Source organism: Eulemur rufifrons, chromosome 28 (assembly GCF_041146395.1).
Source record: "Eulemur rufifrons isolate Redbay chromosome 28, OSU_ERuf_1, whole genome shotgun sequence".
NCBI lineage: Eukaryota > Metazoa > Chordata > Mammalia > Primates > Lemuridae > Eulemur > Eulemur rufifrons.
The window spans coordinates 37,646,852-37,660,844 of record NC_091010.1 but is presented as its reverse complement, the minus strand read 5'-3'; the positions used below and the strand labels follow the sequence as shown (position 1 = coordinate 37,660,844).

Sequence of the window (13,993 nt, the reverse complement as noted above, 5' to 3'; positions counted from 1 at the left end):
TTCAGGAGGTGCTGGCTTTCAGGTTTGTTCCCTGGGGTCCTCTTGTGTCACGTCGTTCATTCTGGAAAGGGGAAGGGGTAAAAGAAAAAGGGAAGTCACCAAAATGCAAAATGTCACAGGATACCCTATTCTGTCCCAGCTACCGGGCCTGCCTGCGTGGGCTGCTAAATCGTTTCGCTGAAGGACTTTCAAGCGCCACCCCCAGGTGTTTGTCAGCACAGAAATAGGGAAGGAGAGTGAGCTCACCCTAGAAACTGAAAGGCAGATGGTGAGGGGTGGGGGTGGTCATGTGCGTCTGCGCTCTGGCTAAAAAGTACAGACGTAGACCCGGAGCGTGAGGGTTTGCACGGAGCGGTGGGAGTGAGTCAGGTTCACGCTGGAGCCAGGGAAGAATTTCCTTGCGGGGCACGCAGAGCATTCCCGCACTCTCAAGAAGGCTCCCGATTTGTCAGGGTTGTGCTTGGTACCCGCGAGCAGGGCAGGGACTTATGCGATAGGCGCCTTCCCAAATTCAATCTCGGACACGCAGTAGCTAAACTCAGAGCGTTGGTTAGTGCGCTCCTTGCAGACACACTGGCTTCGCAAAACGCCTGCCCAGCAGGGACAAGTTAAGTATCAGGTGCGCCAATTCGCTCCCGCCCGGCTCCCTGGCCATTTCTAAGACTTGGAACTCGCCGCTCTATCCGCCAGCGGGCGCGGGTCGCGCATGCTCCGCGCGAGGGGGCGGACCGCGGCTCCCGCCGGAAGTGTTCTCGCTCTGGCGGCATTTCCTTCCTGTGCGAGGCCGGCTGAGGGCTTTTGCTCCCGCTGTTTCTGCCCCCGGGTGAGTAGCGGGTTCCTGCGGGACCTAGAGGGACGGGTGTAGGATCCCGCTGAGCTCCCTCAGGGACCAGCTCGGATCTGAGAAACCCAGCCGGGAAGGTCACGTCGCCCTCCTCCCACGCCCCGCCTCAGTGCCGCCCCCCGGAGCCCCGCAGCCTTTAGTATCGAGCAGATTAATCTCCAAGGGCGTCCGGGGCCTCGCGGTGGCTTCCGGCCCAGCTTGGGCCCTTAGGTCTCCGTTGACTCTGCCCCCGAGATTTTTGCCATCACCGAGAAAATCTTTGTAGGCAGCCTGCTCAGTGGGGGCTTGGGGTCGTTCTGGGAGATCTCAGAACCAGACTCCTGGCGATGGCAGCTGGAATAAACCAGGTCTGATTGTCGTACAGGCGCTGCTACCACCTTGTGCAAAATCGAAAGTGGTTCTTCGGGGCTGAACACGCTTTCGCAGAGGAAGATGGTGTTAATAATAACCTGCCCTCTATGTGAAGGTTGGCAGGCCTTCATCGTTATAGGATGTATTCGGAGGGCCTTGATGTCTGCGAAACTGGGACTTTCAACCCTTTGTAAAAACACTGCAGTGAATTAGGAGAGAAATACTACAATATGAACACTATACTCTCGTCCTTTACCGTGTCAATAATTTGCTCATAGACAAGGTAGTACAATTTCAAAGTTTTCCACCCAGAAGTGGAAAACTCCTTAAAAAGAGACTACCAGGTACCATGTTTGCCCAAGTAACTATAAATCAGTGTTTTGCTATATTTCTTAGTTGTACATAGAACTATCTTTATGTACATATTTTTGTATTTGTTTTGTTGAAACTGATGTTTAATACAAGATTGAAATACACTCCCTGCTGTTGTATGTACATGCAACTGTTATCGTATATTCTGCTGTAATGGTACTGTTCCTGTAACAGCCTTACATTGCAGGTATATCAATGCCATATGAATGATAGATGAGTGTACAATAAAGCGTTTACAGTTACAATCTACAAAACAGGTTTCAGTTTCGTTTCAGAATTTTGAAGTCATTTAAAAAGATGGACAACTGTTTTAGAGGTGGCTGGCCTTAATAAACCTAATTTCAGAATAGGAAAATGTATAAACAGGAGTGTTATATCTTGACATTTTTTATAGGATTTTAAAAATTCTTACTATCTTGATGACTTTGGGATGTGCTGATAGCCCTAATTTGTCCATGTAGTTCAGTGAACTTCCAGTAGATGGCAGTATCATTACTATCAAGTCAAACCAAACAAATGAAAATGTTTTTGGAATGCCACCACTTTTCATACATTAAGTTAATAAAACCCTTATCTTGTCTAAATTGGGTTATTTTCATTTACGAATATACCCCACATAATGATACCACACATTTCAACCTTATTTTCAACTTCGTCTGAATAAAGACTAGAAAAGTCAGGTTTTCACTTCTGTGAGAAGTGAAGTATCGTGTAACCTATTTTTTGGAATCCATGCTGATGGAAGAAGCAAGGGGGGATTTTAGTTAGGTGACTTCTCCCATCTGGCTCTTTTTTTCCTGTTATAATTAATATAATAATTGGACAGTGTTCCTTGAGTAAAGTAATTGTATCTTAGCTTTTATTGTATATTTGGTATTTAGTAGGCATGATATATAAATGTTAAATAAGTGCTTGTTGAATGAATCAAATCACTTAACATCCCTAGGCCAAAATTTCTTCATCCAAATTGAAGGCTTTCAATTAATTAATTGTTAAGTTTAAATAATGTAGTTATTGTGAAGTGAGTGGCTCCTAGTAATGGAGAAGTGTAGAACCTTGACTTTTGAAAATCTTTCAAAAGTCTGACAGTGACTGTTGGAATACTCAACTGGGAGGTTTTTCTTTAGTTGCAATTTATCTGTTCAACAGATAATTTTTGAGTAGCCTCTGTTTTGTGTGTAACAAACACACAAAAGATGGATGTTATAAATGTTGTTTATAAGGATTTAAATTCTAGCTGAGTAGAATAGATGTCCCAAAAGTTCAGTAATGATTAAAAACAAGACATTTCTTAAGATGGTGTAATAATGTGTAAATATAGAGGATTAATGTGATCTGGAAGGCTTCATGGAGCACATAAAGTTGGTTTTGTGAAGTTTGGATAGAATTTGACTAATCCTAGATGAATAAGAGGACATGGCCCATCTAGGATACCAGGCAAATACTCCGAAGGTAAAACACATGTGGCATTTTAAGATGATAGTGACTCCAGCCACTGAGAGTTCCCTCTGAGAAGTGAGAGATAAAATGCTTAATATTGACTCTGGAGCTAAATCAGCATAGTCTCGAATCCTTGGGAATCCTGTAAAGGGAAAGCTTTGGGGTCTTTTGATTAGGGAGGAGTGTATGGTTTTGAATGGAGAGGAGGTATATTAGAGGAATTAAAAAATTGTTGGAGCTATTCTCGAGGGAGGGAGGTAAAGAGGAGCTTTAGTAGTAGTGAGCAGAGAAACAATAATTTTGGAGCTGGAAGGACCATGGATTAATCTATGCAGTACCTAATTTTTACGTGTTTCCAAGCCATCTGTACAAATTCTGGCTTATTCATTTTCATGTGAGTGCAAAATATTTATTCTCTTTTTCTTATATATCCCATAGCACTCAGCACAGAACTGAGTATAATGGCATTATTTGAAGCGATAGTCATGTCATCCCTAACTAGCTTATGCTTCTGGATAGTTATTGCCCTTGACAGGAGTGCATATCTTCTGTAAGCCTAGCTTTGATTGATGCAGCTGCTCAGGGATGTATATAAAAATAGGTACATTGCCTCCTTTTTTCTCTGTAGTTTGGTGAATGCTGTATTCTTGCAGTGGTTTGGTTGGTTAAAAATTTTTGAAAGTTCTGTTGCTTCATATTTAGCTGGATTGTTGGGAGCAATAGGATGGCTCAAAAAATTTGTCACTTACCAGCTGAGAAAATGGCATGTTTAAATTTAAGCAGTCCTTGAAAACAATTGAGGAAAAAGTAAGTCTGTTCACAGTTTGAATTTTATTCTCAAAAAATTACCTAGTATATAAAGTATTGTCGGGCTGCCTTTCTTCATTTGGATTAGTGTTATACTTGATACTTTTCTAGACTCTCTGAAATAGTTATTTAAAAGCTGTTTGAAAGAATAAATACCTTAATATAGTTGCTATATTTTTTAAATAGAATTATTAATTCTACTACTAAATAAACCTTAGTTCCTAATCTATTTCAGTTTCCAAAAGGAACTTTAAACGTATTTCTTTGCTTAACATTTAAAAATCCATTTCACCTTAAAATGAAACACTTCAGTTTGACTAGAATTTAGTTTTCTTGCTTAGTTTAATCTACCGTATTACTCTTCCAATTTTAATATAGTTGTTACCTAGTGACGTTTCTGTTTGTTTTTTAAGGTTAACGATCAAGATGGTACATGCTGAAGCCTTTTCTCGTCCCTTGAGTCGGAATGAAGTTGTTGGTTTAATTTTCCGTTTGACTATATTTGGTGCAGTAACATACTTTACTATCAAATGGATGGTAGATGCAATTGATCCAACCAGAAAGCAAAAAGTAGAAGCTCAGAAACAGGTATGAAATGTTTGAAGATCATTTTTCTTGTGGCTAGCAAATATTTTCCCCCAAGCTAAGAATATAATAGAATTATAAATTAATGAGAAATTCTGTAAGTCCCACATGAAAATGTATTGGTATATGTATTTAATTTCTATTTCATTATTCCTAAAAAAGTATTGGTTTATCAAGTTTTTTAAAACTATATAGGCAACTTATGAGAAAAAACAATAAATAAAAATACAGTATTTTGTTGTGAACATCCTCATTAGAATATTTTTGTCAGCTTATAAATGCAGGAGTCTAGGTAAATTTTTTTAGCAGACTAAACAAAAATATTATCTTCAGTAATGATACGCATTTCATTTTGTATGACATTTGAAATGTGGATAATGCTGAACAGCTATCAGTCTTAGACTTACTAACTACACTAAAATCTAATTAAGGAATTACTTTAAAGTTCTTCATTGTTGATATAAGTTATAGTTTTTAATTTTTCACCTGCTGCCTCTTGTGGTTATTTCCTTATTAGAATGATATATTGTTTGTTTTTTGTACCTCTTCAAACATTAAAAGCCTAGGAGTCTTGGAAATTTTTCTTCCTGTTTGTTAGGTGGCTTTTCCTTTCTGGCTCTTATTTTTCTTTTTAATTAATATAGTAACTGAATAAGATAGTCATATTGTATTGACTGTCTTAAAACTTTTAGTAACTGAATAAGATAATCCTATTCATTGATTTTTAGGTTTGTCCTCTGAGTTGTGACTCTGATTTATTCAATAAACGTTTATTGAGTTCTTAGCAAATGCTTGGTTCCAAGGGAAAAAAAAATGAATAAATCTTGATCTTTCAAAATACTATAGGCTAGTGTGGGAAATAGGGATGTAAATAAATGGCTATTTTACAGTGTAACGCATAGCTCTTTAATCAGTAAAAAGTAAAAATCACAGTTTCATAAACACTGCAGTAAATATATATCTGAAAAGCAGTTTGGGCAGTTATGAATTTATCGCCTGAAGTTGATTATAAAATGATTGATTCACAATTTAGATTATATCATCAACGTATTCATAAGTCCCTAGGAAGTCTGACTGGGGTAGGTTTTTCATTTTTTTTTTTTCCCAAACTAATTTGATTTTGTTCATTTGTCAACCTGAGTGTAGCTTTTTTCTCTTCCACCTGAATTAGGAAAGTCAGTTTAAGCCTGAGTACAAAATAATGTTAAGTTATATCATTTTCAGCATTTTAAAAAGCAGGGGTCTTACTTTTAAACAAAGAAAATTTTGTCATTTTTTTTTTTTCTTGGCTTCTAGGAGCTCCTGGGATATAAATTTAGAAGACATGTAGAAAGCCAAGTATATTAATAGATGCTAAGTACTACATGAATGGACTGTCATCATTAAACCTTTATTAAAAACTATGTGTATAGTATTGTTCTAAATGTCAAGTATATGAATAAGTATTAGATACAATGTCTGTCCTCTTAGTGCCCATGGTAGAGAGAAAAAATTTGTCAATGATAATATAAACTATAATAGTAAATAGCATGTGCTAGTTGCCTAATGAGTAGTATGGACAGAAACTGTAGCTTTTGGAGAAAGGAGTAGTCACCAGTTTGACTGAGGCAGTTGAAGATGGCTTTATGAAGGAGCCTGGCCTCTGGGATAGGCGAGGATAATTTTTGATAGGACATGAACAGGAGTTACAGTGGGAGTAGGAATAAGAAGCCCTGTTAAAGAAGCAGTAAATATACTAGTTGAGTTGGAGAGTGGGATTTACATAACTAGTAGAACCTGCAGCGAGAGGTGAAGATTACCTGATAGAGTCCTGAGTGTAAATTCAGGGAAGAGAGTTCTACTTTTCCTTTCCTCGGTTCTTTTAATTTTTTGATGGGTAGACTGAGATTGACAAAAAAATGCCATAGCATTTTATTAGTAGAAGTCCATCATCAATGGAAAAGGAGGCATACTCTTCACTTCTAGTGTTACCCCATTCCACAGTAACTTACCAGTGTTTAAAAATCCAAGTTGAAAAGATTGTCGTGAGATTTGCTTGGCTGAGGGCTATAGTTTCTCAGTTATCCTTCCTCTTGTCCTCCCTACATCTCTAGCCAACCGTCAAAATATGCTATTGACCAATTGAAGACTTCTGTATGGGCAATGGTAAACCATTAAATATATTTGAGTGGCTGAGTGATACGCAAAGCAATATTTTTAGAATAATTCAAGTTATAGTAGTATATAGAAGGGATATGAGTCAGGAGAGACTGGCAGCAAGATGTGTTGGTTATAGACTGCAACAGTCCTGGCAAAGACTTGGAATATGGAAATGACAAAAAGAATAGAATGGGTGAAATAGACTCAAAATAAAGAATGCAGAAAAGACTTTATGATGATGTGGGGAAAGAAAAAGGACATCTTACAAATGCATCAAAGATTTATCCAGATTCCTCAAAGACTCATCTTTTATAGAGGTTTGGAAACTAGTACATAGGGCAAATTTATGGGAACGTGACCTTTGATTTGGGCATTACTGAGTTTGTGTTGGTAGTAGGAATTCAAGGGGAAATGTTCATACAGCAATTGAAATTGTAGATCTGAATCTCAGGAAGAAGGTCAGTGCTAAAAGTACGTTGCATTATCAGATGCCCTTAAGTAGTTGAGTCATTAGAGCAGTAAGTCTCAACTAGGATGGGGTAGGCTATAAGATTATTCCTGTGTATGGATGTATCATTTGTAGGGTTTTTCCCAAGCCATTTCCCCATCTTCCTCCTACTACCATCAAGATTTATATATTCAAATGTTTGTTGAGAGTTTCTGACATAATTGTCACTATAATAAATGCTAATGACCGTATTGAGAATGACAAGGTCTCCAAAGGAGATGTTATTTAATATAAAGCAACATAAATGATAAGCCTTGATACATTCCCTTCCTTTAGGGAATGGAAAGATGATGTGAAGCCAGTGGAGAATGAATAGTTCAGTAGAGGTAACAGGGTACCTGGACTGACTCTTCTGCTGAAAACAACCAAACAAGCTTGATAATTTTTTTTTAATCTTCTTGAAGGCATTCATGAGGTATCAAGGGAATAAGAAATGCAGGTAAAAAACTTAAGGCAAAAATTCTGAAAGGTAAGGTGAGCTTGACGGCCAGCTCTCACCTTGAGGGAATTTGCTGGACCTACTGAAATTGAGTGTCTGTTTTTATGATTCAGAGGGGCTCAGGATACAAGGCACAGGGCCCATCCAAGAAAGGGAGTCTCCTAGACAATACCTCTATAAATCTAGGACCCCCAAAGACTATTCCTTCTATAATATATTAACTAAAGACAAAGATACAATGTTTTAAAGATGAATGGTTTAAAGAGAGAAATTTAAGCCATATGATAGGTGAAGTGACACATCTGAAATGTAGACATAGAAAAATTGAAAGTAAAAAGATGGAAATACATGTACCACACAAATACAGGAAGAAAGCTAGCTGGACAAAAAGAAACTGTAAGGCAAAGATATTAGAGAAAATGAGGTTCACTCCATTCTGATAACAGATTCAATTCACCAGTAAATATAACATTTCTATATTTGTGTGTACCTATTAATATGCTTCAAAATATATGAAGTGAAAAAAATGACAGAATTATAGGGAGAAATAGGCATCTCCATCATCATGTGAGATATTTTTAATATTTCTTTTAGTAATTGATAATCAGATTTTTTAGGAAATCAGACAGGATGTAGAAGATATAAACAAAAAGCTTTATCTAGTAGACATGTATAGTATATTGTACACAAATAAATGCAGAGTGCATATCTCAAGGACACACATAAGATTTGTGAAAATAAACCAAATACTAAATTATAAAGCAAATCTCAAGTTTCATAATACTGTTAGCATATATATTACCTTCCTGGCTATAATGCAGTACAATAGAGATCATTAGAAAAATCAAGTAAGTTTAGAAAGTAGGAAATATTTCGAAGTAACTCACAGATAAAAGAAAACAATGAAATGAATGGAAATACGATAAATTAATATAATAAAAAAGGAATATGCAATAGAGGAAGATCAGTAAAACCAAAAATTGGCTTTTTGAAAAGACAAATAAAATTGAGTTTTATCAATCAAGAAAAAAATGAAGTCACAAATATATATTACTAGGAATGATAAAGGAGACATAATGACAGATGCTTTAAAAATAACGACTGTTAATCACTACAGTTGACCCTTGAACAACACATGTTTGAACTGTGCAGGTCCACTCCTATGCAGATTTTTTTCAATAAAAATTACATTGAGTGTGCCTGTCTCTCCTGTTACCTCTATTACCTCTTCCACCTCTGCCCCCCTGAGACAGTAAGACCAACCCCTCCTCTTCATCCACTACCTCAGCCTATGCAACGTGAAGATGATGGGGAGGAAGACCATTATTATGATCCAATTCCACTTAATAGTAAATATATTTTCTTTTCTTTTTGGTTTTCCTAATAACATTTTCTTTTTTCTACTCTGCTTTATTGTAAGAATACAGCCTATAATACATTTAACATACATGATATGTATTATTGACTATTGATGTATCAGTAAGGCTTCCAGTCAACATTAGGCCATTAGTAAAGTTTTTGAGGAGCCAGAAGTTCTATGTGGATTTTTGACTGCAGGGAGGGGGAGGGGGACCAGTGCCCCTAATCCTTGCATTGTTCAAGGGTCAGTTTTATGTCAATAAATTTGAAAATTTAGATATGGACAAACTCTTAGAAAAATATGAATTACCCAAACTGACTTGAGAAGAAATGGAATACATGAGTAGTTAGGTCCATAACTATGAAATAAATTAATATTGAAAATATCTTTTTATAAAGAAAACTCCAGGCCCATGGAACTTTACAAGCAAATTCCACCAACATTTAAGGAACAAATTAATAATAACAAAGTTATACAAACTCTTCTTGAGTATAGAAAAAGAAGGAACACTCACCAAACCTTTTTATGAGGTTAGCATAACCACAGTTTCAAAACGTAAAATAGCCTATAATTTCTCTGTCTCACTTCTACACAAATATAAAAATCTTAAATAAAATATTAGCAAGTTGAATTCAACAACGTATAAAAAATATAATATGACCAGTTGGATTTATTCTAGGAGTTTAAGGCTGGCTTCATTTGAGGGGGAAAAAAATCACTATAATGTATACCATTAGCAAATTAAAGAATGAAAACTCTATGATTATCTCAATAAATGTGGGAAATAGTACTTTACCGTGTCGGGTTGCTATTGAAATTGAAATGTAAAGTAATATAAAGTATTAATATTTATAACAATGCTATATATTTGCTATTTTTATAATATAACTTAAAAGATTTGTTATAAGTATATATAAAGGATGCATATGAATCAGTAAGGGAAAAAAATAACCCAGAAGAAAAATGGTCAAACTGACATCTTAAAAAAGAAGAATCTGTAAAGGCCAACAAACATAAAAAGATGCACAACCTCATTAGGAATCAAGGAAACGCTAATTAAAATCACAGAGAGATACCTTTTCACATCTGCCGAATTGCAAAATTTTAAGCCTGTTAGTAATACCATACGTTGGAGGTAATGTGTAACTATAGGAATATAAATATTGCTGATGGGAATATAAATTAGTATAACCATTTCAAAAGATAGTTTGGCATTATCTAGTAAAGTTGAAAATGTGCATACTCAATGATCCACGTGTTTTATTTATGGGCATATACCCAAGAACCAGGAGGAGATATACAAGAATGCTCATAGCAGCCCTGCTTGTAATAGAAAAAAGAAGGAACTAATTTGAACATTTGAATAAATGTTAGTATATGCATGTATATGGAAAGAAAAATAATTTCCCCTCTGCCCTTATGAATTCTCGGTATGTGTACGTATATGGGAGGAAAAATAATTTTCCCTCTACCCTTCTGAAATCTCGGCTACGCCCTTATAACAAAAGACAGATTAACAAGAGAAAAACAAGTTTATTAACATGTGTATCAAGCATGCAACACATGGGAGTATCCAGAGATGAGTAACTCAAAGGTTTGTTTAGAACCTGAGTTTATATAATAAATATCTTAGCAAAGGAATAATAACGTTTTAGAGAAGTGACTGGACAAAAGAGGGGTTTGAGTCTCTACAGGCAGCAAATTGTGGGAGGCCAAATATCTGGGACACTAATGGAAGATAAAGACTAGTTAGTAAAGTTTGTGTTGTGGTGTCTGTAGTTGTCTCCTGTGATTAACTTTTGTCCTTCTTAGTAGAAGAGGGGAGGAGGGACACCTTTGTAAATTTATGTCCTCCTTTTTGGGAAGTAGGGTAGGGCAGAATGCTTTTCTTCTATCTATTCCTTCTGAATTGTCCTTAACTCAAAATAATCGTGCCAAAGTGGCATATTTTGGGGTGGCATATTCTGGTTTCCTACATATGCCATAGCATAATATTCACCAGAGAAAAGTGAATGAATTACAGCTGCTCAACAGCCACATGGATGACTAAGAAATACAATGTCATGTGAAGAAAAGTCACAGAAGAGTACATACAGTATGATACTACATATGTAAAGTTCTGAAACATACAAAACTATACATTAGAGAATCAAACATATGGTTAAATTATTTAAAAAAGCAAGGAATGATTTAAATTTAGGATTGTAATTACCTCTGAGAGACCAGAGAAAGTCTGTCTACATTTGGAGAGGGGCTCACAGAGGAACTTGGAAGATAATGATAATGTTCTTGTTCTTAAACCTGAGTGGGTGTTGGTTATGTTGTGGTTCTTTATACCTCATCTGAATATTCTAAAGATATCCTTTGATCTACCCACTTATTAATAAATCACTTTAGAAATAAAACAAAAAGAATGACCAGAGGGATAGGAATAAAACCAAGATAACGTAAGGTACCGATAATAGTGTCTTTTCCACCTGAACACAACTGAAGTATACAACACACTGCAGACTGTAATAGGTTTACTGTGGCAGTGGTTCTGAACTGAAACACTTGTGTTCTGTGAAGAAATAATCAGAATTTGGGAAGTGGATGGGGTGGTGAATAAAATTTTTGTAAGGCCCAGAGATTATTTGGTTATACCCCTTAATTCATTCCCACTATCTGGGGAATCACTTGTATAAAGTCACCATGCCAAAAGAGGAGAAGGTTGCAAAAGAGAATTGGTTGTAATGTTACATTAGAATAGTCAAGGAGAAAAGGAGCTCATTAAGAATAGGATCTAAGAAAGCGATCAGTTAAGTTTAGTGAAATCATTAAGGTTGAAGAGAGCAATTTCCATTCATTGGAGGCAGCAAGTACAATTTGAGGTAAAAAAAAAAAAAAAAAAAAAAAAAAAAAGGTAGTATTCCAGAGTTTGGGGAAAAGAAGAAAAAAGGAAAAAATGAAGAGGGAGGAGGAGAGAGCTGCCTAAGAAGATGTGTAGTGAATGGAGGTAGATCCCAGAAGGTCCAAGAGCAATTAGAATCAGTAGTTACAGGAGCATTTTAAGGTGGAGTTGTTTTATTTTTAGTAACATGAATGGGAGAAATTGTGACTAAAAATGAATGGAGTGGAAGAAGTCATGGTAAATGTGAGGTAAATGTGTGATTAGTATTTAATGAGATTAAGTCATTATGGATTATGGAATTTCGGGGCTTGGTTGAAGAAAGTGTGAGTTTATTGGGAATTTGATTGTTTAGTTTTTACTCTGAAGCATTACTCAGCAAGTTGGCAGATAGAGTGAATGGTAGTGCTGAATCAGCATTGGGGATGAGGCTAACTAGAATAACAAGAAGCATAAGGAGTTCTAAGGAGGGTATCATTGGGCCATTAGGAAGTCGGTATTGCCAGATCTGGGATAATTTAGTTGGAGAATAGAAAGAAATGAAGGAATTAGAGTGCACATTAAGGGTAGGGATGAGGTGTGAATGTGGGAGGAGGAAGGTACCACTTCTGTGGTCAGAAAGGAAGAACTTTCAATCTGAAAGCTTGGATACAGATAGAACACTTTGAGGTTACCAGATAATCAGTGGGCCTAGTGATTTTAGTAATAATAAAGTTTCAAGATGAAAGGCAAAAGATGACATAATTACATCCAAATCAGGAACAGTATCCTGGAAGTCATTTTATATTGGATTAAGTGGGATATATGTAAATTTCTAGCTTGAAGCCAGGAAAACCTCCAACTTGTGAGAGATAGGATATTTAATTGGTAATGAGAGAGGGGTTTTGACAGGTATGTTTGTGATGAAAGGGATTAGGTTAATTGAGATGCGTACTCTAAGAGTTTTAAAGTGCAGGATAAATAATTTATGCTCAGTCTGGTCTGGAAACTTACAATATTTTGTTTAGCATATTAATTAGACTATATAATTTTCTTGAAATTGTGGGTTAGTAGTTAAGGGCCAGGAAAGATTGAGTGCACAGTTTTTCATACACATAAAAGTCACTTATCATAACTTTAGTTTTAACTTAATGTCTTCCTATTTTTAGTCCTGTTGTAACACTATAGTTTTCCAAACTTCATTTCTGTTATTTTGAGAAAAATAATAGCTGAAATACGTTGTGAAGGAATGATATAAAACCTTAAAAAGCCTGGAACTCTCTGGTAGTTTTAAGAGCAGCCATCACAGAATGCCAATTTGGAAGATCCAACATTTGTTAACTACAGAAAGCCATTGTGAACTGCATTGCCAAGTAAGTGGCTTTTAAAGCTGTGGTTTATTGGAACTGAATCTTAGAAGACTGAGAAGCTGAAGTAAATAAGAAAATTTAGATAGAAAGTCAGTAAGGAACAAATAGTTAGTGTTGCCTGTGTAGGCAAGGCAGTAGATAGAAGCGATAAAGAAAGAAAAGCAATAGGAGAGGGAAACTAGATAGGAAAAAACTCAGGGCAGCATATATATGTATACACCTAATGTATAAAGATAATTACATACTCAGATTGTTTGCTAGTTCCTATTTAAATGTATTTTTTAAAAGCTCTGTTAATTTAAGGAAAGAAACTCCAATTGTACATTTCTTGGTATCCTGAACTCCTCTTTCCTCTTGAGGTTTTACCTGTACCTGTCATGATAATCCTACTAGGAAAGAGAAACCAGTTGTATTCTACAGTCTCATTGAAGCAATGGGAGGTACATGGTGATCTCTTCAATCATGTACCCTATTTTCTCATTTCCTAAGAGGTGGTTAAATTGCCCTGATATCTGTGGAGGAGACCCTTAAATCTTTTCTTTACCTAAGAGCTCACAATGGGGAAGGATAAGATCAAATGGCCTAAAATATCCCTGGAAAATTCTTGTATGTCTATTCATTGCTCTTTACACTTCACATATATCTGTTTTGAAGTGCCAATATCTAAATATCAAACCAAAGGAGGTTGCTTGTTCTTTTCTTTCTAGGCAGAAAAACTAATGAAGCAAATTGGTGTGAAAAATGTGAAGCTCTCAGAATATGAAATGAGTATTGCTGCTCATCTGGTAGACCCTCTTAATATGCATGTATGTATCTTTAATCTTAAGATTTTCTTTTCTATTGAGGTAAAATATACATATATAATTTTTTATAAATGTAAAATATTTATTCTTTATCATTTTTAAGTATACA

General features: G+C 36.0%; 1 protein-coding gene across 1 annotated transcript in view; it reads left to right on the top strand.

Annotated features, from left to right (window-relative positions):
- Positions 1 to 725: 725 nt before the first annotated feature.
- Positions 726 to 13,993, top strand: part of ATAD1 (ATPase family AAA domain containing 1) — a 46,144-nt gene continuing 32,876 nt past the window's right edge. The window contains exons 1-3 of the mRNA XM_069459957.1: positions 726 to 823; positions 4,228 to 4,402; positions 13,789 to 13,887. Coding sequence (XP_069316058.1) covers positions 4,241 to 4,402; positions 13,789 to 13,887 — 261 coding nt within the window. The 5' untranslated portion in view covers positions 726 to 823; positions 4,228 to 4,240. The remainder of the gene's footprint in view (positions 824 to 4,227; positions 4,403 to 13,788; positions 13,888 to 13,993) is intronic.